This window comes from Megalobrama amblycephala, linkage group LG4, assembly GCF_018812025.1.
Source record: "Megalobrama amblycephala isolate DHTTF-2021 linkage group LG4, ASM1881202v1, whole genome shotgun sequence".
Taxonomy (NCBI): Eukaryota; Metazoa; Chordata; class Actinopteri; order Cypriniformes; family Xenocyprididae; genus Megalobrama; species Megalobrama amblycephala.
Window position 1 is genome coordinate 52,604,842 of NC_063047.1, and position 27,060 is coordinate 52,631,901.

General features: G+C 37.1%; 1 protein-coding gene across 2 annotated transcripts in view; it reads right to left on the reverse strand.

The window, feature by feature from the left end:
- The window catches only part of camk4 (calcium/calmodulin-dependent protein kinase IV), a 61,010-nt gene that overhangs the window by 25,393 nt on the left and 8,557 nt on the right, over positions 1–27,060 (reverse strand). Inside the window, exons 1-5 of one of the 2 annotated variants that reach the window (XM_048189948.1) lie at positions 18,290–18,339; positions 14,587–14,665; positions 13,430–13,492; positions 13,075–13,157; positions 11,095–11,167 (exon numbers count right to left, since the gene is read on the reverse strand). In XM_048189948.1, coding sequence (XP_048045905.1) covers positions 11,095–11,167; positions 13,075–13,157; positions 13,430–13,492; positions 14,587–14,601 — 234 coding nt within the window. In that variant the 5' untranslated portion in view covers positions 14,602–14,665; positions 18,290–18,339. Of the gene's footprint in view, positions 1–11,094; positions 11,168–13,074; positions 13,158–13,429; positions 13,493–14,586; positions 14,666–18,289; positions 18,340–27,060 lie in introns of those variants that run through there. The other variant, XM_048189947.1, reaches the window with a different exon arrangement.

Below are 27,060 nucleotides of genomic sequence, written 5' to 3' on the forward strand. Positions count from 1 at the left end.
CTCCCCAAATCTCCACCAATTAAAGAATTGAAACAAGCAAATCACACCAAAAGGTTTTTTCCCCCTCCACTACTGTCAACTGTTGGAGTTTTGGTTCCTTGCCAATGTAGCCTTTGGCTTGCTCAGTTGGGGTTAACATAGTCTTGTGTAGCCAGTTCTTCAGACTAACTTCAGACTCCATAGCAGCTTTCTTTGGCCAAGGACCACCCAGAGGCTGCCTGACTGACAATGTAAAGCAACCAATCACAGTTCCTTTTTTTCCCCGCCATGTTTAGGGGTGTGAAAATGTAACGTCAATGTCCCTATAACAGACGGGTGTGTAAAATTCTATCAAGTATTTTAAAGTGTCTATGCTGCGAACTTTACATACTTCACATACTTTTGAAAATCCAGTGTTTAGTTGATCCTGATGTGCGCTCATTGTCACAGTTAAACATGACGGCATTCTTCTTCCATAAGGGAGTTTGGTGCCACGACATCTTTGTTTCCAGGCAGACGCAAAGAACGCGACACACACGACTCCCGGACATCCTGTAGAATTCAACCAATCAGGTGACGACTTCGAAACTCCTGAAGCGTTTCTAGTAAAGTGTGCCATATGCATCAGACGTTCATCCAGCGGTCCGTGGGCATGACGTCTGAGGCTGAGACTAGGGTTAACAAAACATTCAGTAATATTATCAATTCGACTACACTGACATAATTGGATGAGACTTAACTGAGGTGGATGCTGACAGTATGTATTCTGTAGAGCTGCTTTATAGCTAAATCAAATTTGTTTTAAAATTTGCTAACTTTGCAACATCGACATTATTGATCTGAATTGAATCAACATTGAACTGACTTGAGCTGAATAACAAATAGCTGTTTATAACTGTTTCGATTATGTCTTCGATTGGTCTTGCACCTTTGCCTTTTTGTGTGATTTTCAAATACTTTTTTGTTTCAAATCAAAGTTTTTAATGTTGTGATTCACCCGATGGTTCGGTTCATAGCTTATAACTCTTTCACAAAGACATTTTTAAAATCCATATGGGAAAAATAGCCTACTTCTGGGAACAAGGCTGCTGAAAAAGTGGACAGGCACTGTTGCACTCTATTGGCTACAGCATAGCAACACGCTGGCAACAATTTGCAACGCATTGTTGTGGCTAGTATTGCACTCGCAGTTTTTTAGAAAATGTTTATCTTTATTTGGAGTATACTTTGGTTTGCAATTAAGCAATGCTAAGCTAAAATGCTAAAGATTCCATAAGGTCCATTATAGACTCACGCCATATCTGTCATCTCTAAACATGGTTTGTTAGGTTTAAGTGCTCTCCCACATATATTTCACATGGGAAAATCAAGCCTTACACTGACAAAAACTTCTCTTAACTGTCAAACTAGTATGCACGACTGCCCAAATAAAGGCAGAGTCACCACAGTCCCCAGTGTAAAAGCATTCCAACTGGTTTGTTTGCAATAGAGCCGCAGAATGATTCCTCAGAGGTGGAGCTGTACAATGTGCCAGCTTCCCAACACCAATTATTATGGTGACATGAAGGAGTGTTATCTTTTAGTGGGGTCCGAGGGGAATTCTACCATCCTGTTCAATACTCAGTGGAGCTGACATACATAAAGTACATCATCTCTCTCCTTCTCTTCCTCCTCTCATCTGACAAGAGCAGGAGGTCTGTAGCTCGCCACTGCTGCCATCTGTGTCCCCATGCCATGAAGATTATTTTAGCAACTAGTCTCGTTATGTAGGTCCTCACAGATATAGGTAAAGTGTGTCATTTCAGTGCCACTAGTGGCTCCAAATGTAACTGCAAAATTAATGAATTAATGTTTTCAGTTTTTTTGTTTAAAAACTGTCATTGTCAACTGTTTTCAAGTTACTGTCTTTGTAAAGGCTAATTTACACTTCACTGACAGATACGTTCATTTCGTTTTGTCGGATCCGTTTGGAAGAGTTGGCCGGCACGCTTTTTTCGTTTCGTTTTTGTTCAATCTGCGTTTGTTGGGTATTTTGTGTAACAGGAAATAAAGTGACATGGACATTGTTTGGGAGTGACATGAGTAAACAAGTAAATAATGGCACAACTTCCATTCTTTGGTGAACTATCCTTTTGAGGCATCAAATAGAATAGCAAACTATTGGCTGTGTTCGGAATTAAATAAAAGATACTTACTGAAAATTGTTCCCAAATGAGATTTCTCGCAATTCCAAGTTTATATGTTGCAATTTTGAGTTAACATCTCGCAATGTTTTTGCATAATTGTAAGTCTGTATCTCACAATTCAGACTTTTTTCTTAAAATTCTGAGTTTACATCTCGCAATTCATTTTTTTCAAATTCAGATTTTTCTTCTTGCAGCCTACTCTAGCAATTTTAAGTTAACATCTCGCAATTCAGAGATAATAAAAGTCAGAATTGCAAGATGTTAACTCAAAATTGTGAGATATTAAGTCATAATTGCGAGAAATAAAGTAAAAATTTTGATCTAAATTTACAATTATGAGAAAAAAGTCAGGTCACACTTTAGATTAGTTGTTAAGTTTAGGTATTGTGTAGGAATTAGGTAGGATTAATGGATGTAGAATATGGTCATGCAGAATAAGGCACTAATAGGTGCTCTATAAGTACTAATAAACAGCCAATAATATGCATGCTAATAAGCAACAAGTTAATAGTGAGAATTGAACACTAAAGTGTTACCAAAAGTCTGAATTGTGAGATGTTAACTCAAAACTGTGAATTATAAATAAAGTCAGAATAGTGTGTTTTAAACTCACAATTCTGAGAAAGAAGTCTGAATTGCGAGAAGTTAAGGCAATAGTAAACTTGGAATTGCAAGAAATAAAGTCAGAATTATGAGATGAAAAGTCACAAATATTTTTTTTTATTTTTTTAGTTCATGCCAGAAACAGGCTTCCATTGTACACACTGCATGCTGCCTACATTATTTATTAAATAACAAGTGAAAGAATGTGCATTAAGCCATAACAACCATTTCAAATAGTAGCATGGTACATTGGCAACAACTTGTTTCAAACCTTCTGAGCAAGAAAGACTCTCAATTCCAGCAATAAAAAATACATCATTTTCGAGAGCTCCAGACTTCAAAAGGAAAACTGAAAAGATATTACAAAGTCCCGAGCCACTGAGGACATCCCAGCCAATCAGACTGGCAGAAATCTACAAAACACAGATCCAGAGGGATGCCACACAGCCAGCTGGCTTTGATGTGACAGACACACAGATTCTGCTGTTGTGAGGGAAACTGTGAAACTCTTCATATAATAACACATTAAAAATGCTTCCTGGAAAGTCAGGTCACTTCAAAAGGGACTCGCAGTGTTCACTTTTCCTTTCCTCTGCTCTGTTTTATGCCCCGGTGGGAGCTAGAGAGTTGGCGTTCTTATATTGCAGCCCACCAACTGAATCCAGCCCATGAGAAATTTGCCCACTTTCTTACCATCTCCTTGGCAACCGCCATCTTTGATGAAGTGAGAGCCAGTGGTGGAGAACACACTTTAAACGAAATGCTTTTAAAATACATTCACACAGATGAAAAACAGGCCTACTTTCTAATTCAGGCAACTATCAATAAGGCACATGGATCCGTGACTGATATAAACAGAAAGTGTATGCACAAGATATACAGTAGATGACAAAATATATAAGAATCATTATACATGAGCTAACAAGGGAGAGAGAGTGAGAGAAAGAAAGGGAGAAATATAGTAGAATGGCTTTCCCCTTCCAGAAGAAAAACGATAAATGGTCTCCTGTGGTCCTCAAATGCAATCTAGATCCACTTATGGTGACTTCATATTGGAAATAGGATTCTCTTTCCACTAATAATGATTTCACTGATGATCTATGCATATACTGTGAGGTTGATGGACAAAAATCTCAAACCCTGATACATATGAATGAGTTACACAGTATCTGGTCTCTAGATAGTTTTCAGCCTGTTTTATCATCGGCCAGGCGATAATTATACATTTGATGATTCAGAAAACCACTGAACATTAAAAAGATATATATTTTAAATATATGCTAAATATATGTTGTACACAGTGCAGCTCAATGGAATATATTTTTAAAATTGGAAATATATTCAGTATCAACCTTCATATACCAAAATATATTTCAAAATGTATTTCAGGGGCAAGAAAATGTCATGTCCTATCCTACAGTAGCCTGCATTTAGGCTAATACAAATGTGTATGGAACGGCCTTACTCAAAACTACATTTTGTATCCACAACTCAAAATTACATTCTAAAATACACTGATCAGCCACAACATTAAAACCACCTACATTGTGGCAGGGTGCTTTTTTTTTTCTTTCTTTCTTTTTTTTGAACATTAAAGTATGTGCTGATTTTGAAATAAAATCTAAAACTGAACTAAAACTAAAAATCAAATAAAAATAATTTAAACCTAAATAGTGACACTTTGAACAAAAAAAAAACTTAACAAAAGCACATAACACTTTCCCCTTTTTATAGCCAATTCCTTTAGCCATCTTGCAAGGATACCAGAAAAAGCCATGACTCATAAATATCCACAAAACACTGTTTACATTGACCAGACTCCACCCACAGGCATTTGGTAACAAGATTTTTGTTAACTAACACTAAAACTATTAAAACAGTTTTGTTAATTGAAATAAAGCTGAAAGCTAAAATAAAATAAAATAAAATAAAATAAAAATATTAGATGAAAAAACCTAAAGGGGGGGTCTAATGGTCTCATGTCATGCATTCTAACTTATTTACACTGTTGGATTCTCACGCTAAACATGGCCAACATTTAAAAAAACATGCTGGATGTATGTCAAAGTATTTCTGTGCCAAATACACTCCTTCAGAGTTCGTACAAGTTTCGTACAATGTCACCCAAGAAGTGTGTTTTTGGTTGTGAGGGAAAGATAACCTTGCTTCCCAAAGAACCCAGTGTTAGAGCTGAGGGATTTGTGCTCACGCATTACACTGATACACTCCGACATTTGTCATTAAAAGAAACTGCCTTAAATTAACTATCAAAATAAGGATAAAGTCCTGTAAAGTCATTGCGATCGCTTTTTTTATTGGTTAAAATGAATGGAGAATATCTAGTGTTTTTACATGGCAGCTTGAACTTGCAGGATTGGCACTTATGGTTTTATAAACAAGGCCAGTTCGACGCTGGATTTGCAGATCATTTGAAACTGAAAGATGGAGCGGTCACAGCGATAAAAGATCCCGGTCATGAGTCAGAATTATGGAAAATGATATGGATAGAGAAAGTGTGTTTAGGAGATGTGAAACACCATGTCCTTGTTTTATTACGGGTGATGTTTGGGATGCACAGGCAGTTCTTGAGGGAGCTGGTTGTGTTCACTGTGATCGTTTCAACTCCCTCTTCTGGCCCTAGTTGGAGACAGGGTCAGAAGGCGAGTGTGGCTGCCCATGCCCCACTTGCGAGGAGTCAGGGCTCGAAACAGCGTCCTTTCGGGAAGCCAAAAAGGGATCTAAGGGAAGTCATGGTAACCAGGAGACAGCAGAAGTCTAAGCCCTGAGACTTTTTTAGTAGATAAAGAGGAATCAGTTTCAGGCATACTAGATGAATGTTTCCTCAAGGGTCATAATCGTTTCCTTCTTGTGAGCCTTCCATTTCTTCCCTATTTCCATGAGGAAGTGTTGAGATCACAGAGGAAACCATACTCGGTTAATTTGTTCGCCTTCCTTCATTCAAGCTATGTGAATGTTAAGGGGTTGCCTAATAATGGGCATGTGGGATTGCCCTGGGTTGAAGAGATTAGATTAGAATCTAATCTAATCTAATCAACCCACTCTTCTGGCCTTGTAGCTGGCCCTAGCTGGAGACAGGGTCAGAAGGCGAGTGTGACTGCCAGTGTCCCACCTCTGAGGAGTCAGGGCTCGAAACAGTGACCTTGCAGGACACCAAAAAGTGATCTCAGGGAAGTCCTTGCTGTCAGAACTAGGACTTTAACTCGGATCTTGGGCATGAGAGTCAAGCTATCAATCCTTGAGCCAAAAACTCCACAGCTGGAGCAAAAACAGCAAAAAGTAATTCTCAAGTAACTAAACCAGTCCAAAAAAGGGCAGTCCACAAAAAATTTCCAAAACTCCAAAGATCTAAAAGCAAAAAACTCCAGAGGAGAAAGTCCATAAAAATAAAACAGAGAAAGTTATAATCCAAAGGCAAAAGAAATAAAATGTATCAGATTCAGAGAACACTTACTTAGGCAACTGGCTTCAGAACAACTAAACACCAAGCAAAGAAACTAGCACTTAAAGGTGCAATAGGTGATTCTCTTCAGAAACATTTTTTGTAATGCTGGTTGAAAGTCTCCTCATATCCTGATAGCAATCACTATGTTAAGTGGTCTAAATGTATTTTTATAAATATATATCGTCTGTGGAAGGTGTAGGACCATAAAATGTTTGTTCAATCATTGCGTTCGGTCCGAACGAAATGATAGAATGTGTTCCCTGTCGGTCAACGTGTGTTTGCATACCACTGTGCAGCCTGTTCACGCAGGCATCATATGTCATCATCGCGTTTCTTGTACGCTGTGCAGAGTCAGAGTGAGAATGACAGGAAAACAGCAACAGCCTAACTTTCCTTCTGAACCGAAAACAAGTGGCACTGCAGAAGTATCGGTCAAAAGAAAGACAGTCTTAGAAATCATAAAAGAGCTAAAACCCCAAATTAATATCGATGTTGCTTTTCCATGCTGGAGACAACTGCAGGAGGCAAAGAGTCTAAAAGTTGATGCCATGGTTGCAGTATTTCTTTTGGACAGGTAGGTACATGGTATGATTAGATTTTTGGTTTGTTTTGATAGTAACGCATAAACTTTGTGCACCTTTACTAATTTGCTCAACAACAGCGGCACCCAGCGTCTAATTGGAAACTATTTTTGTTTTCAAAGTTGCAAGAAAACTACAACATCCACACCTTTGGTGCATGGATTCATAAATCACCACCACCAGATGTTTTGACCATTGTTTCTGAGTCTTGCTACAAACAATGAGCAAAACGTTGTGTTTCCTCCTTCTGTGCCTATTACAACTTAGCTTAATTTTGACGCAAATGGGCACTAAGTTACAACTTATGCACTACTAAATATTTTTGCATTACTCCATTAAACTTAGTTGAATCGTAACTCTCCGTATAAACGAAATCTTTTTGGAAGCCTCAGACAGGAGTAACAGTTGCAATAAAATAGCAGACTGACTGAACTGCATCAATAAGCTTTGGTTTTACCCAATAGACTTCAATCCTTTAGACATATATGACAATGCTGACATTTACACTCGCTTACATTTTAAACGAGAGAACATTATGTGAATAGATTACTTTGTTAGCAGCTCTTCATCATGAACCCATTCTAAACAGCTCTTCTCTGTGTGCATGTTGTGCTTTTTTAAAATAAAATCAGTCATAATAAATAAATGTCATTTCTTATGTTTTTTTAATCAGTGTTTATTTACTGATCCTTATTCATTTAAAATACAGTTTCTGAGTGTTATTTACATATAACAATATCTATTATGTTATTCATGATTAAGGCACACAATATGTAAGATTATTGGATTAAAATATCCAAAAACCACTAGAACAATGTTATCTCCTATCAATGACATCATACCCGCACTACCCTCGATTTCCGGTTTTATTTTGTATTAACCATGGAAACGGCAAAGACGCTTTAATTTATGTGTTTCATTAGACAGGTGAGCAGAAAACCAATCATTGTTATATAGCACAACGCATTAAGGGGTCCTATTTTATTGATCTAAGCGCATGGTCTGAAGCACATGGCGCAGGTGCACTGAGGGCGTGTCAGAATCCTCTTTTGCTAGTTTAACAACGGAAAAAAAATGGTTGGCAAAAAAGGGTTGTACCTTGTCTCTTAATGAGTCATTTGAGGTGTGTTTTGGGCGTAACCTGCAATAAACCAATCAGAGTCTCATCTCCCATTCCCTTAAAAAGCCAGGAGCGCTTGCACCATGGCGGATTGCTATTTACATGGCAGATTATAGACACCCTCAACTTGACGAGTCAGTTTAAATACATGTGCATATGGCTACGATTGGTCAAATAATTAGCCAATTTCATTCGTCATTACTGCAAATAGGTAATTCTGATACATGCAATGACTATCCATTATGACATGTAGGCATTTTTATCTTTATGTACACAATAATAATCTTTTACATTGTAATCCTTTTATTTTTAATATTTGGCAAGCTTCTGTGCTGCTGCACGTCCCTGTGTAGGCGTGTGTAGGCGCATATTACTAACGCGCTGTTTAAATGACACAAAAAATACTGCGCCATTGACTTTAGACCAGGTTTTTGTTGATCAATGGCTCAGTTGTTTTCTGTTGCCTCAAAATAGCAACACGCCAACAATGCACCTGAACACACCTCGTTTTCAGACCAGCATGGGCGAACAGATGGGCATGAGTGCATTTGATATTTAAACAAAAATGATAATTGCATCAGGCTGAAACTAGCAAAAAAAACACTTGAGTTGTGCCTGGCGTCGCATTGCGCCGGGTGTAGGGCCCTATGTCTTATTGTTTAAATCTTGTTTTCTTGATTAACCGTAAGTACCATGTTTCACCATGCCTAATATCGTCTCATAGTAGCCGCCGAGCGAATGCACAGAGTAGCCCACATACTCATGACCGGAAGAAGCAGAAGCGGTCGTCTGCAGCATAATAAAAGCTCCACTGCTCTCGAGCCGTGTGTCACACTTGTCTCTCATTAGCAATCGCTCCAGCAGCCTCGTTCTGCTCCAGCGGCTTTCAGCCACACCCTGCTTCATACTACAGTAATGTTAATACATTTTTAACACATTAGCTCATCCATTAATATGATTTCTCCCCGAGCCCGTCCACGAAAATCAAGGAGTCATCAAACTATGCCTTTGTTTTGAATAAGCGACCTCTAGCGGTGAAAAATGGTGCCTTTAAGTAGTATCGCATTAAATGAAAATTATTTTTACTGTTAAGTTATGTGAGGTAAAAGAAACAGAAATTCACCCATTTAAACACAACTTCATATCATGCGACTATGCATTACTTTTTTTACGGAGAGCTTACAAACTACTAGCTACGTTCTGCCTTAAAGGTGCCCTAGAACCAGATGTAACAAGATGTAATATAAGTCTAAGGTGTCCCCTGAACGTGTCTGTGAAGTTTCAGCTCAAAATACCCCACAGATTTTTTTTTAATTAATTTTTTAACTGCCTATTTTGGGCATAATTATATATGCGCCGATTCAGAGCGCGGCCCCTTTAAATCTCGCGCTCCCCCGCCCCCGAGCTCTCGACTGCCTTAACCAGCATAAACAAAATTCACACAGCTAATATAACCCTCAAAATGGATCTTTACAAAGTGTTCGTCATTCATGCTGCATGCATGCATCGATTCCTGTGAGTATAGTATTTATTTGTATTTATTTGGATGTTTACATTTGATACTGAATGAGTTTGAGGCTGTGCTCCGTGGCTAACGGGCAAAAGTTAACATTACACACTGTCGGAGAGATTTATAAAGAATGAAGTTGTGTTTATGAATTATACAGACTGCAAGTGTTTAATAATGAAAATAGCGACGGCTCTTGTCTCCATGAATACAGTAAGAAACGATGGTAACATTAACCACATTTAACAGTACATTAGCAACATGCTAATGAAACATTTATAAAGACAATTTAAAAATATCACTAAAAATATCATGATATCATGGATCATGTCAGTTATTATTGCTCCATCTGCCATTTTTCGCTATTGTCCTTGCTTGCTTACCTAGTCTGATGATTCTGCTGTGCACATCCAGATGTCCTGCCCTTGTCTAATGCCTTGAACATGGGCTGGCATATGCAAATATTGGGGGCGTACATATTAATGATCCCGACTGTTACGTAACAGTCGGTGTTATGTTGAGATTCGCCTTTTTTCTGAGGTCTTTTAAACAAATGAGATTTACATAAGAAGGAGGAAACAATGGTGTTTGAGACTCACTGTATGTCATTTCCATGTACTGAACTCTTGTTATTCATCTATGCTGAGGTAAATTCAATTTTTCATTCGATAGCACATTAAGAATAAATGTTGCAACCGAATAAAGTACAGAGTTAGCTACAAGGTAGTAGTTACTAAGCTTCTAGTGCGGACTTTATGTTCCAATTTAAGTAAGAGCTTACTAATGGCTGGTGTTGGTAAAGGTGTGCTGTATGGAAATTTTGGCTTATAGTACATTATATTTTATTTTATTTCAATTAACAAAAATGTTTTAATAGTTTTCGTTTTAGTTAACAATAATAACACTTGTTACCAAATGCCTGTGGGTGGAGTCTGGTCAATATAAACTGTTTTGTGGATTGTTATATGAGTCATGGCTCTTTCTGGTATCCTTGCAAGATAGTTAAAGAAATTGGCTGTAAAAGGGAGAAAACGTTTACCATATTTTTCTTGGTGAGGTCAAACGTCGTGCATCCAATCAAACTCTACAGTATCCTACAGTATCATCTGTCATTTAGTACAAGCTAGCCAAATTAGGTAGATGCCAACATGGACAGGTTGCATGGCATGCTCCGATTCTCAAAAACCGTGAAAAACTACACACACACACACAAATATGGGCTGGAACAAGAATAAACACAGTTTGACAGTTTACTGAAATCTGAATCTCTCTTCCTGAAATCTTAGTGATACATTTATGAATTTAATGGCTGTGCATTTCTCATGTTCAGCATCCTAATACTATATTTGGCCCATTGTTTGTTTCATGTGATAAATCACACCTCTGCTGTTGTTTATGCATTTACAAAATTGTCAGTTTCTTATTTAGCCATGTCTTTTTAATAATTTTACACACTGTTGGCCTAGTTCAGAGCAATATTAGTGTCAAAAAATTTTGGTATTTTGTTGGGTTGCCACACAATGTCCAATGTATAAGCAAAGCAGGTTGAAAACCACAGTTGTAACGCATTCACCTAGCTGCTAGTTCAGGAAAAGCAAAAATCTAGAAGAAGAAAATCACTTTTAGATAGGAAATGTCAGATAGGAAACACTCACCGCGACTGCCTCGAGCACTTGTTTAACCGCGTCAGCAGCATCTCGTTCGCTGTAGTAGCCCTTCTCCACCACCCTGAAAAATGGAAGGCAACATTTGGTCTCCACTCTCCAGTGTAACTCCATATTGAGTGTAAAATAGCTGGCTGATTCTTTTTTTCTAATTTTCACTTCATTATTTTCCAGCCTTAGTGTGAGTCAACCACACCTCAGCACACAAGATGAATGAAGACGTGTCTATTGATTGTCCTTAAGAATAGATTTTCTATTAAATGACTCATGTTGACAACTGTATGGAAATGGGAAATAAGATAATCCCGAATGAGGATAAAATGGAGTGAATAACAGTAGAATCAGTGGGTTTTACAGTCAAAATTGTTCCTCTATTAAAGTGTTATTCAGCTATGTGATTATTTCATGACTGCAGACATGCACCTGTAATTTTGTAACAGATGATGAAGGTAAATTCAAGTCTTCCAACTTTTACTAGATGACCATTCACTAGACCAACTAAATTTTAACATTTTCTGAAGAACATTTGATTGCCAGGGCATTGCTATATGTGACTGCTAAGGTCTTCTGCACTGTAAAATGTGTTGTATTTCTACTCCCCAGTTTTGTTGCTATAAAATAATTTAGATTGATTCAGTGAAGTTAAACAATATTTTTTTTACTTGAATTAAACCCTTTTAATTTAAATATTACCATTTTCAGATCACCTCTTTTTCAGTGTGAGTGTTTTTTCACATGCTGCTATGCAGGTCCAACTAGGGTTGCTAGCCCTATTTTACTTTTAATACTGTTATTATACTTTTATATGTATACTAATATACTTTTTTTGTACAGTATTATTTTTATGACACAAATTATTTAAATTAAAATGTATATAATTTTATCTATGATACAATGAAAACAATTTGACAATGCAAAAAATTTAAAAATGTTAAAAGGCTTAATTTTCCTTGCTATATGAACATACATTTATATTCTATTAATTTTCTAATATATATGAATATGGTTAATATATATTAGATATAGAATTTCATTATAATTAATAATTAATCATTTTATTTTTAATTATTATATTTTGAAAGAAATGCAAATAAAAACTTTATTCTCTCCATTTCATCAACTTGTTTCAGAGTAACTGGTATCAGTTATAAACAAACATTACTCAAATTAATATTAACACACATTAACTAAATTCTGAAGATTAAATTAATATTTCTTAACTTTCTGAATGTTATTAATTCATATAATTACCATTAATATTGAATATCAAACTGTTTTTTTTTTTAGCACTTTCTTTACACAAAGCCCAAATGCAGTGCATTTTCCTGCCCTCTTTTGATTGACAGGATATAGCAAAATAAAGTAAACTATGACATATTATACCCAAAAATTCTTCATACAGTGGACTACCAGTAAAAATTGATAAAAAAATATTCAGACACTTTGACCTGATCATGTTTGCTTAAGTGTTATTTGACATAATTAAGATTTATTACCATTTTTTTTAAAAACTATAGTGAATAAACTGTATTAATGAATGAAATGTTCAAGGTGTCTGAATAAATTTTGGTTTGACTATATATATATATATATATATATATATATATATATATATATATATATATCATTTTCAGAGAAAATGTGACCTTAAAAAATGTTTTCATAAGATTCTCAAGTAAGTGTTTTTTCTCACCCATTTTCTCACCCACTAAACATTTAAATAAAATAAAATTTTAAAAATAAAATTTTGCTTGCTTTGAAAAGTACTAACACACCTCTCCTCAACAAGGTATCACAACCATGTTTGTGCTTACAAAAAAGTCCTCGTATGAGCAATAGAAATAGTGATGCTTGCCTTAGAAAACACAATTAATTACAGTTCTAGGAAAAAAGTGTCAATGCACAGCATGGAGTTCACAACTTAATCAGCCATTATTAGCTTGTAGCACTTTACCCCCATGGTGAACTGACCTGTCAAATAATTCTCCACCAGTAACAAGTTCTAACACGAGACTAATCTCCGCAGGGGTCTCAAAGATCTCCTTCAGTTTGATCTGACAGAAAACGGCATGAAAAAAAGAGAGAGCGTTTCACTGGAGGAATTCAAAAACATCATATGATTAATTGTTGATGAAGTCTACGGTAGCTATAATGTCTGACTAACATTTGCATAATCAGACCTTACTAAATCAAACACAGACAGTACTGCAGAGACAGGACGAACATCTAAGTGAGTGTTCTTCTGCATATTTATGCATATTTTAGGCTGTGTAACTGCCATAGGACACAAGTAGACAAGGCCCTGGATTTTTCTCTTTAGACTTACTATATTTGGATGAGAGAGGCGCAGTAATACACCTATCTCCGTTCGTACAATCTTCTTGTCAACCTGCAAGAACAACCAAGTTATTGCCTGAGTACAAAGTGAACACGGTGCACAATTATGAAGCCATTACAATCAGGTAAAGTGGAATAGCAACATCAGCTCAGTGCAGAGAGAAAAACTTCAAAAAATCAAAAAGTAAATCATACACTTTTCCACATTTAAAGAGAATATTCTGTCATCATAAACTCACCATCATGTCAACTTTGCTTTAAAGAAAACTTGTATTTTCTTCTATAAAACACAAAAGGGGTTATTTTACATGACGCTCTTTGTCCTTTTGGAGTTTAAAAGTATCTGTCCTCATTCACTTTCATTAAAAGGAAAAGAGGGACATTCTGGAAAACAACTTTCTGTTCCACAGAAGTCATACAGACTTAGAACAATTGGGGGAGAAAATGATGACAGAATTCCTGTTTTGTATTTAATTTCTTTAAATATTAAGTATTTCATAATTTTTCAAAGCATGCATACTAAACCATTTTCTACATATTGTATAGTTAAAAATACCTGACTTACTACCACCGACATTAAGAAAAAAGACCTTAAAAATCATTTCTTTTCATATTCTTATTCTTCTTCTGTTCTGGTTCACTATTCACTACTCCTAATGTGTGTGCACTAACTTGGATGGGTTAAATGCAGAGGACAAAAAACGAGTATGGGTTACCATACTTGACCGTCATGTCACTTAAACCATGTTTAGTCGTTCTTGTTGTAACTTGACACTAGGTATACAGCATTAATGCGACGCCAAAATGCCTAATATATAGCATCATAATATAATTACATATGCACTAGAAAGGCTTAAGATAGCCTTAGTATTCCATACACAGGTGCAAGAAAGCACAAATGATGGTATGTTTCAAATGGCAAGGTATGTGGAGTACTGTTATGACAACAACACAGGCTGACAGCAATTATTACCCATCATGCATCAGAGTGATGTAGAGAAATGGAAGACAACAGCAGTGAGGTCTGTAAGATCTTAGAAGCTGGAAGGAAGTCCTGACCAGAAACTCCTTGGCTATACGAGGCAGAACAAAGGCAAGAGAACAAAGCATGGTAACATGTGGAGAGAAATCTGTCAGTGCACTTACTGTTTTTTTCAGCATTTTCACAGCATAGTGCTTCTGGGTGCCTTTCTGATGGCATCGGAACACCACTGATGTAGCTCCCCTGCAGGAGAGAAAAATAGCAAATGACTCATTTACATAAAATTCAGCTGTATCCCGTACATTAATATTTACCTCCATAAATATACCATTCAAAATTTTGGGATCATATAATAATGTAAAATATAATGTAATCATGTAAAATATTATTATAATTTAATTTATGTCTATCAGTTTAATTTATGTTATGCCAGTTTTCACTGCCATGTGATGCTTCAGAAATTATTCTGTTGTGCTGATTTGGTCCTCAAGAAACATTTACACCCATTATTATTATCAAAGTTGAAAACACATTTTTGGTGGATACATTTGCCAATAGAACAGCATTTGTAAGGTCAACATTTTTTTATATCAGTGTAAAAGTCTTAATGCATTAATGCCTCCTTGCTAAATAAAAGTATTAATTTCTGTAAAAAACAAACAAAAACAAAAAAAATTCTTACTAATTCCAAACTTTTGAACTTTAGTGTATATTGGATAAACTGAAAATTAAACAAACCTTTAAAACATGTTATGCAGCATCTGCAACATGCTTGTCAGGTATCAGACACAATGTCTGTGTTTACATGTATGGCAAAATAACTATCAAATATCGGATCACATTTTTGTTAAAGCATTAAAAGTGTTTCTTCCATACAAAAATGTTACGTTGTCTAAATCATTTTAGTGCTGGGACTACTCTTCTAGGTGGATGAACACGTAAACAATAATTTGCCATCCCCACACAGATTGCCAAAAAAAGAAAAGAAAAAAAGAAAAAAGACAATATTAACTTTAATATTAATACCACCAGTTTTGAAATTATAGCAACAAGAATGTATATATTTTATATTCTAACCTTGTCCCCTAATAAGAAAACCTACTGTATGTTATCTTACTCCTTGCGGTGCTATAACTTTTAATTTGCAAAAATCGTAATGGGACAGTACCATTAAAAAGACACCTTTGTACAAAAACACAAAGGAATACACCTTTCAAGCTCTTTAAATGAGCCATTCTGCAACTACTAACTATTGGCACAAATATAGATATTTGCTAAGACAAATATCACTATTGCTCATACTTAGTATTAAAAGGTTAGTTCACCCAAAAATGTTTTTTTCTTTCAATAATTGGACCCACTTTACATTAAGTGGCCTTAACTACTATGTACTTACATTTAAATTACTCATTTGATACAATGCACTTATTGTGTACATACATGTTTTTACATTGTACTTATATTTTAAAAACACCTGCATGTAATTACATCTGTAATTAATTTCTGTAATTACATTTATAATTACACTCTTGACCTATCCCTTAACCCTTACCCCTACCCTTAAACCTACCCATACCACCAAAGCTTTCCCTAACCTTACCTGTACCCCACCTCAATGGCTGCAAATTTGTTTTGCAATTCAATATGAACCCAATAAGTACATTGTACTTATTTTTTGATGTAAGTACATAGTAGTTGAGGCCACTTAATATAAAGTGGGACCCAATAATTATTCATCCTCATGTCGTTCCAAACCCGTAAGACCTTCGTTCATCTACGGAGCACAAATTAAGATATTTTTGATAAAATCCAAGAGTTTTTTTTTTAATTTATTTTATTATCCTCAACAGAAAGCAAAGAAATTAACATATTCAAGGTCCAGGAAAGTAGTAAAAACATTGTTAAAATAGTCCATGTGACTGCAGTGGTTCAACCTTAATGTTATGAAGCAACAAGAATACTTTTTGTGCACAAAAACAAAACAAAAATAATGACTTTATTCAACAAATCTGATTAAAAAACGTTTGGATTTCATCACAAATATCTTAATTTGTGTTCCGAAGATTAACTAAGGTCTTATGGGTTTGGAACGACGTGAGGGTGAGTACTTAATGACAGAAATTTCATTTTTGGGTGAATCATCATAATTTGGGTCAAGTTATACTAGGCATGTAACTTGTACTGTGTCTCTTGTGCTATGGCTATTGGGCTCTTTTGACTTGGGCTAGTAAGCAACGGCATAGTAACACCCAGCATCCACTTAGAACACCTTAGCAACCATCCATAACAACTTTGAGCAATGGATTAACAAATACTATAAACTGACATTGGCACACGCCTCTGCCCACATTTTTGCAAAACTATTGCTGACAAATATATACCTAATTTTGTTACCAGCCAAAATGAACACTAGTGGAGGTTAAACACCAAAAACTTTTAGTCCTTTTCACACAAGTTAAACCTTGTTAGAGGGAGTGGGTTGTTTTACCCCATGCCAGAATACAATCACTTAACAACCACTCAGAAACACACCTAGAACATCCTAGAAAATGCACAGCAATGCCCTGGCAAGCACCCACAACACCCTCATAGCAATGCACAAAAAATAGACATAAACATCTAGTTGTTGTTTAGCTTTGTGAACTTTCAATCTCTTAATATCTTCTTTATAATCAGATCTCTTACTACGGTATTTTGCTGGCACAGGACCAACACAATATGTTGGAAGCAAGAAACAGCCAGCAGTTACAAACAAGCATCTCAGCTGGAAAGTGTCCAGTGTGCAAATAAATGAAATTTGGGTGGACAGCTTGGCTAATGCAATTAAAGTAGAGAGGCCACCTCAGTGTCCAAGCACTAGCATCTGGGTACACATTAGGAGACCGGTGCCAGATCCACAAAGCTATAGATCCCCCCCCCCCCCCCCTCTCTCTCTCTCTCTCTCTATGCTAACCGTACCCTCCCACTGACTGTACATGTGAATAGACATCAGGCGAGTGTAGCAACCGGCTTATGGTGCCAATCTGCTCCACATAATCTCCAGGTCCCAAAAATATTGATTTCAGTTGGTTATATAACCACATTAAAAGAATCTATATACCTACCAAAATCAGCTGGCAATGTAGATTAAATGGAATGCTTATTCGAACACATTTCCAAAGAAAAAAAGGCCCTTTTTACTATCAGTCCATAATCAACTAATTATTTTAAAATATAACAATTTCAGGTTACATGTATCAGTTTAATATCACTTAATATTTCAGTTTAATATTTAATATTGTCCCAGAGACTTACATAGTCAGGGCATTGAAAATTACCATTAAAGCAGTGTTTCTCAAACTTTTTCTGCCATTCCCCACTTTGGAGGTAGCTGAGCCCCACCTGTCCCCAATCGCACCTAACAAAATGTTTATAAACTTGGCTTTAAGTTTAACTGTTAAAATGTATTAATTTATTTTATTAACATTACATTTTAAAACATTACATCAAATAACAGCATTAAAAAACTTTCAAATAGAGAAAAAAAAGTGCAATTATATTATCACTTTGTATTTTATTTATTATATAAAAATTATAAATTAAATATTATTTGAGTTTTTTTTTTACGCGACCATTATTTTAGAACGTTTCCCCTTATTGTTTCCATGGCGACGCGCCATGCTTGTCACGTCACACACCGCAGCCACAATACACTGTATGATAGATGTAACGCTTTTATTTAGTTTCTCCTTTTTTATTCAAAATATTCACAAACTTGCTTACCATGTCATCAACTATCTGATATTCCGATTCTCAAATATGTATGAGTGTGTTTTGTCGTTTAAAAACGTTAATAAATGATCCTGATCTATAACGCGAGATGGGCACCTCCATGTTTGCTTGCGCAGCTGTTCAGAGAGTCCTGTCAGTCAGATTTACAGCACGTGAATTCATCCATTTCTCCAGAAATCCATGTAAGTAAGTGGCCGGTGATCTGGGAGAAAAATAGAGTAAACTTTATAGTTACTTATACTATGTGTGTCTGATATGAATAAAACACGTCGGCAAATTATATTTGAATTGATTGTTATTGCTGCTTCCACAGACATCAGTATGTACTTTACAAACTCTAAATGTATTGTTTGACTAGTACTTATGTATATTTAAATGTCTGAAACCTAAAATAAACATTATGTTGTTGAAAACACTGCATAGTTGTGATAAATGAGAAGTGCTGAGTGCGCGTCCGTCTCTGGCTCTGCGCCAGCCAAAGCGCGCGAAAGCACAGTTTGAGTCTGGCAGTTAAGTGACGTCACTGAACGATCTAAATCCCATATTTGGAACCGTACTCTCAGGGGCACAGAAATAAAAATCCCATATGTTGGACTCAAAAGGTAAACAGAGGTGGGCACAAAAATGACCAAATTTCCTCTCATTTATCACGCCCCACCTGTCATGTCTCTATTCCCCACCAGTGAGGCGCACCCCACACTTTGAGAAACACTGCATTAAAGGCACAGTTCCCCCTAAAAAAAATAAAATTTATTTTAATAATTGAAATTAAATAAATAAATAAATAAATAATTAAAATAAAAATCAAAGTTTTGGTATACTGGACTTTCAAAGGAGGGAAAGAAATCTTAGATTTCATTAAAAATATTGGTCCCACTTTATATTAGGTGGCCTTAACTACTATGTAATCACATAAAAAAATAAGTACAATGTGCTTGTTGTGTTGATATTTTATTGCAAAACACGTTTGCTGCTATTGAGGTGGGACACAGATAAGGTTAGGGACAGGTTTGGTGGTGTGGTTAGGTTTAAGGTTGGGTTAAGGTGTAAGGGATGAGTCAACAGTGTAATTGTAATTGTACTTACAGAAATTAATTACATGCAGGTAATTTTTAAAATATAAGTACAACGTAAAAACATGTATGTACACAATAACTGCATTGTATCAAATTATTAATTTAAATGTAAATACATACAATGGTGATTAAATGATGAAAATTTTCATTTTTGTGTAAACTTGACTGAAGTTGATTTACAGGTGCAAGATTGTAAATTGAAATTGGCATTGTTTTACAAAAGTCCATTTTAGTTCTAAAAACTAAAATTTTGACACAGTACCAATACTTTCAGACCTCTGATCCTGTTATTGGGACTCATAATGTTAATTGTTCATTTAATCATTAAAAGTTAAAAAAGGACATGGCAAAGGATCTATATTAATGAGGATCCTTGGCTCACAGGTTGATGTCAGGAAATGGACTGGCCACTTCCCCTTCAGATTCTAAGTGTCTGTCAAGGACTCATTCAAAACACATTAACGCAAAACACATAACCCTAACAAAACAAATACAGAGATTACATAGGACACCAGGTTTGTGTACCTGAGAATATCTCTGGTGACCAGTCGACTTTATACTTGACTTTAAATGAATTGCATTACCTACAACAGTTGCATTCCATAATGAGCTATTTACCTGATTTTTTTGTTTGTTTGTTTGTTTGTTTTGAGAGTTGAATAAGGTAAAAATTCATTATGTCACTGACTTTTATTTAACACAGTATCGATAGAACAAGATAATCCAGGATTATGTTAACCCAAGGTAAAAAATCTCAAGTGTGAAAAGTTGTTCTTGAGAAGAGGTTTTGAGAGCACAATTAGTTTCAACTTTGTGCAAAATCATCTTATCTTCATCACACAATAAATGATTTGTTAAGAATTTAACAAGTCCTGATAAATCACTCTGTCTCTATTAATGAAGTCAACCTCATTCTATTGTAGCATTCAATCCTTGGAATGAGATGCTACAGGGATTTCCATCCCATTAACTCCAACTGGGCTGTTTAGCATTGTTTGATTATGCACTTGCACAGGATTAAAGGCATTGTATTGCAAGGTGATTAGACAGAGGAGTTGTCCATGAGTGAGAGCTAATTTTAGAAAATGCATCTTACAACTAAATTAAAAAAAAGGGATAATCCAACAGATGTAAATTGGAAAATCAGGCAGAATCATACACAAGACAATCAGGCAGAAAACAATGGAAACGCTCAGTAAGGCTGATGAACTGGCAATAATTCGCAATGTGCAAACACAGTCTCTTCCTAAATACTGTTCAAACAGGAAATACAAGTAGAAGCAGAGGGAGCAGTACACAGTCAATACTCAGGCGAGGGCACCTTCTGCTGGTGTGGCATTACAGAACCCCCTCCTCTAGGAGCGCCTCCTGACGCTTGACGCGGACGTCCCCGTGGTCGTGGCACTGGTCGATCGGGTCTGGCAGGATGAAAATCCTCAATGAGAGAAGGGTCCAGAGTATCGTGGGTGGCTACCCACGATCTCTCCTCATGTCCGTAGCCCTCCCAGTCCACCAAGCATTGGAGCTGACCCCCTTTCCGTCTTGAGTCCAGTAACTCATTCACCTTGTAAGCTGGAGTTCCATCAATGTTCAGTGGAGGTGGCGGCTCTCGAGCCTCAGCGTCGGGGTCAGCGGGTGGACCAGTTTGAGGAGGGAAACATGAAAGGATGGAGAGATACGATAGTTAGCAGGAAGCTCTAACTGGTATGTGACTGTAACACAGTTCGTAGATACGGGAAGGAGGAGGCGGGAACCGGCGAACATTCAACATAACTTTAATTCCAAAATAAACAAAGAACAAAACGAAAGTAATGCCGGCAGACCCTCGCGGACATCTGCCGGCCACACAAACATAATAAAACATAAAATAAAGTCCAGGCCTGGTCCTCTCTCGTCCTTCACTGTTGTCGCTCCTCCTTTTATGCCTCCTCTGTGAGAGACTCAAGGCCAGCGCGCCTCGCAGGTGATGCTCATTATCACTTGCGTCACCGGCCTCGCGCCGTTCCCTCACGGCTCTTGCCCGCCCTGCTCGTCACAGTGACCTAATTTATTCTTTTTAGAATTTTGAAAGGACCAACATACCTTGGACTGAGCTTCCTGCTGGGTAGCCGCAGCTTGAGGTCCCTCGTAGAAAGCCAGACCCGTTGTCTTGGTTGGTAGGGAGGATGTGGGCAACGTCGTCTGTTGGCCTGGAGTTCCTATACTCTCACAGCTCTCTGAAGACGGACAAGTGCGCTGTCCCACACCCTCTCACTATGCCGGATCCAATCGTCCACTGCAGGGACTGATGAGGGTTCGCCAGACCACAGGAACAAAGGAGGCTGATACCCAAGGAAGCAGTGGAAGGGGGTCAGGCGAGTTGAGGAATGAGTTAGTAAATGTTGTGCGTATTCTGTGTTGTTCTCGGCTACAGTATGATCGAAGATATCTGCCAATTTCTTGGTTTAATCGTTCGACTTGTCCATTTGACTGAGGGTGGTATCCTGACATGTCCAGATGTTTACAGAAAGCTTTCCAAACTTGGGACATGAACTGAGTGCCTCTATCGCTGACAATATCATCAGGTATCCCATAAATTCGAAAGACATGATGAAATAGTGCTTGAGCAGTTTCCATGGCTGTGGGGAGACCTTTTAGAGGGACCAAACGACAGGACTTGGAGAAGTGGTCAGATATGACTAGCATAGCAGTGAAGCCATTGGAGAGTGGTAGATCGGTTACGAAGTCAATGGAAAGATGGGACCAAGGTGGTTGTGGGATTGGTAGTGGTTGGAGGAGACCTGAAGGTAACTCTTTGGGGGTCTTAGATTGGACACAGACTTGGCAGGCTCTGACGTAACTAGTGACATCCTTGGTCATAGAGGGCCACCAGAATGAGTTCTGCAGTAAGTGAAGAGTGTGAGATATACCTGGATGGCCAGAGCTGACACAAAGTCTGAAAATGATCGATTTTCTCCTTTACAAGCCAGCTCTGTTTGCAGATCAGGGTTGAGGCTCCGTTGAAACAGCTTTTAGTGAAATAACATTCCATCCACTTTGAGCAGCGAGCATTCTGAACAAGATGGCATAATCAGCAGCAGTACGGTTACCCTGTGACATTTGTAGAATTTGCATTGAGATATCCTTGCCCTCAGCGGGATATTCAAACACTTTGTGCAGTTGTTGGATGAAATAATCAAAAGATGTTCTAAATCATACAAATCGTACAGCCCAGTCTAGAGCTTTGCCAGATAATAACATCATCATAAAAGTGCATTTCTTTTCTTCTGACACAAACTTGTCTTCCTGGTTATCAAAGTAAATCCTTATGTGTCAAATAAAGCCTCTACACTGCTCTGCACATCCATCAAATTTATCTGGTAACGCAAAGCTTACCGTCTTTGGCGTGGCCGATGGAAAAGACTGGATGTAATGAGTCAGGTGTTTGTTGACAGACTGGAGCTTAGCAAAATGATCTTGGTAGCCCTTTAACACCTCAGTTTGATAGGCGAAAGCTGCTTGCAATATTGAAACTTCCGCTGGATTCAGTGGAGGTGAAGTATTCTGTAACGACGAGGCTGAGGCAGCATTAGAATTCGATTCCGGGTGTTTATTAGTAGCAGGTTTAAGAGACAGAAACGTTAAGCCAGGCAATAGGTCAAAACCGCAATAGCAGTCCAACCTGGTGACATACACAAGGGTAATCCAAAAAGCAGAGGTGGATAAACAGGAAAAAGGTCCAAACACAGTCATCAGTCCAAATCAGGCAACCAATGCAAAGGGATAATCCAACAGACGTAAATCAGAAAATCAGGCAGAATCATACACAAGACAATCAGGCAGAAAACAATGGAAACGCTTGGTAAGGCAGATGAACTGGCAATACTGTGCAATGTGCAAACACAGACTCTTCCTAAATACTGTTCAAACAAGAAATGCAAGTAGAAGCAGAGGGAGCAGTACACAGTCAATACTCAGGCAAGGCCTCCCTCTGCTGGTGTGGCGTTACACACAAAGTTCCGTTATAATCAATTAAGTTGTCTGCACAATGAATCTCTTATTTATATTGTGTCTACACCAGTGGTTCCAAACCTTTTTTTACGCCAAGGCCCCCCTCCTCTCCGAATCAATGCTGCCCCCCCCCCTCCCCCTTTTTTTAAATCACAAAAACATTTGTATTGTAGTGTTATTACTTTTCAACCCCATGTTATTATTTCTTTAAAGAAGAAACTCAGGATAGATTTAAAACTTCAGAGTTCTTTTTTGCAAACATACTTTCCAGACACTCTGTACAACTTAAAAGCACCTACTCTGCTCAGCTATACAGTAACTTAAAGGGATAGTTCACCCAAAAATGAAAATTTGATGTTTATCTGCTTACCCCCAGTGCATCCAAGATGTAGGTGACTTTTTTTCTTCAGTCGAACGCAAATTATGATTTTTAACTGCAACCGCTGCCGTCTGTCAGTCAAATAATAGCAGTAGATGGGAACTTCAACTATAACAGTAAATAAAACTTGCTTAGACAAATCAAAATTAAAACCTGCGGCTCGTGATGACACATTAATGTCCTAAGACACGAAACGATCGGTTTGTGCGAGAAACCGAACGTTATTTATATAATTTTTACCTCTAATACACCACTATGTCCAACTTCGTTCAGCTTCCTGTTAGTGAGGTCAAAAAACGCGTTCTGAAGACGGAAGTTATGTCTCGCCCATATACTTCAATGAGCGCAAGACATCACTTCCGTTGTCAGAGCGCGATCAGACCTCACTAGCCGGAAGCTGAACGAAGTTGGACATAGTGGTGTATTAGAGGTAAAAAATGATATAAATACTGTTCGGTGTCTCGCACAAACCGATCGTTTCGTGTCTTAGGACATCAATGTGCCGTCACGAGCCGCAGGGTTTAATTTGGATTTGTCTATGGAAGTTTTTTCGACTCTTATTGTTCAAGTTCCCAATCACTGCTATTATTTGACTGACAGACGGCAGCGGTTGCAGTTAAAAATCATAATTTGCGTTCGACTGAAGAAAAAAAGTCATCTACATCTTGGATGCCCTGGGGGTAAGCAGATAAACATCAAATTTTCATTTTTGGGTGAACTATCCCTTTAAACAAATAAGCATAAGTCAACCTGCCATACCAGACAAGACCACAGGGAGATGCCAAAGGACTGAATTTTATATCCTGTGCAGATCCATTCAAAATTATTAAACATATATAACACAACTGATCTTCTCAAACTTCTCCAAAACACGCTTGTTTGGCGAGCATCTGTTATAAAACACTCACAGTGCATACATTTTGACAACTACGCGAACATATGAACTGTGTTCATGCAGAAATACGGTGTTATATCAATCAGTGATTTGAGAGCGCACATCTGCGGTTTATTTGCAGCCCACAGGTTGAAAACCACTGGTCTACACTTTATTAATGAGAGGATTCGCGAGCGTGCAGAACTCAGCACTGAACAAAAACTCTGGCGTTTTGACTGGAGAGTGGATTCTGACTAAATTAAACTCCCTGATTAGCCATTGCGTTCAAGAGATCAACAAACATGACTGTGATTGGCTACATTGCTCACTGCTGCAAAAACAAGTAAAAAGAAACATTTGATGTTCTCCAGAGCGTAAACACAAATAAGGAAACTGAGTTTTTGCCACATCTGTTTAGTCAATATGATATTTATCAACTGAGGGTGCTCTTGCTTTATTAAATCAATGTTTCCACTTGTCATTGTGTAGCGTTTACTACAGTTGGATCAGGTGTCCGAGCGGGTGTGATTGAGAAGACTAATTTTCATATTCATGGAATCGCGTATACTAAATGAAGCAAAGGTGTATAGTTACATTCAAGTTATTATAAGGCATGAAGAAATTATTTTCACAGGATTTTTTTAAAATATGCCATTTTGATTATCAACGATGAGCTTTAAGGAATAAAATTATTGAGTGCAGGTCGACTTAAATTACAAGACATACATATTCAACAAAAATGACAAACTATATTTTAGTTTACTATAAATGCATGACAGTACATTTGGCAGTACACTTTAACAATATTATTAATTATGAACAATATAATACTAGAAAATAGAATTAATTATGAAGTTTTATATAGGCCTGATTTCAGAGACAGGGCTTAGATAAAGCCAGGAACCAGGGGATAAAGACATACTTAAGCCCTACATAAGTGGCTGAAAAAAATCACTCTAAAGTTCAGTTCATTGCTTTTAATATAAATTTAAAGTATAATACATTTTATTTTAATTGCAAATAACATGTAATTAAGTGTTCAAAACATTATGTTCAGTAAATTATTTAAGTAATTTGTATTGTAAAATGTATTCTTATATATAAAAACTTGCGCACTCTGACTTCTGAAAACTGCAAAATGCCAGCCAATCAGATATGAGCTTGCTGTTTAAAGAAAGTGCTTGCTATTTTTGTGTACAACTGTCCATGGGTGCGTCAGGGGCTGAGACTAGTTCAGAATCCACTTAACTTCCACATCCTGTTCCGGGAAAAAGGAGATGAAATGACCTGTTGAAAGAATGAACTCTAATGCACTCCTTTTGAAAGCTAACAGGCCAGCAGATGGGAGCCTTTCCCGTCATAAACCTCCATCACTATTAACGGCTCAAACTCAACCAATACTCATTATGTTAATAATATCACATTGTGAATGGGAGATACACACAGGGCAAAACAACTGCATCCACCAGTTATGACAGATCGTTATGAAACACATATAAGGTGATGATATAGCCTGATTACTCTCAGGGGTACTTGATCCACGGACTAGCACACTACAGCACCATGTGTCAATGTGTCTGACATGACTGTCATTTTTAGATCATTTACAAAATATGGATATGTACACACAATTATATGGGGTTAGAATTGTTGCATTATTCCAAATAAATAGATTGAGATTCACAAATAAATGTAAAGAGATTCACAAAAATTAATCAAATTCACAAATAAGTAGAATAAGATCCACAAATAAATGTAAAGAGGTTTAAAAAAATGAATAAAATTCACAAATAAGTTCACAAATAAACTGCTTCTTGTGCATAGATCCCCGCATGCATTTGTGGATTTTAAAACATTTCTAGCATCACAAAGTGCAGACAAATCCACAAATAAGTGGATTCCACCCACCGTCTACTTAAGTCAATCAGATAACAGCCACTTGCGCTGACCAATCATAGCACGCTCTTGCTCTAACCAATCACAATTTGCTTTACACTCAAGGTGGTTGCCGATTGTTCAGTACATCATTCCAGTTAGTCTAAAACAAATACTTTATATATAGAAAGACGGTGCACTCGTATTATTAGGAATGGGAGAAAGTGCAATGCGCAATATGCTGTAATAAGTCCGGCCTTCTAAATAAGAGGCAATCACCAATTGGTAGCTCCGGTTCCTATAGAAACAGTCAGACGTGCACTTCCTATAGAGATATAGGAATTAGCTTGATCCAGCCTGAAAAATGCTGTTTTTGTCATGATTCAATACTAAATTTATGAGACAGTTGTTGTCAGATTTCATTGGTGATTTCAAATATGAAATTTAATCGAAAGCTTGGTGAACAGCTTTGGAGAATTTGATGTTTCCCCATTCAAAGAGATAGGAGCTGCACTTGCATGCCCGAGAGGTGTTTCAAAGATGGCCGCCGAGTGAAATGCCTTGTCTTAAAGGGACTTTGGTCTAAAATACACCACATAGCCAGGACTATATTACAATATACAAATATATACAAAACCACTCAAACCTTATTGCTTAATTTCATCCACTAAAT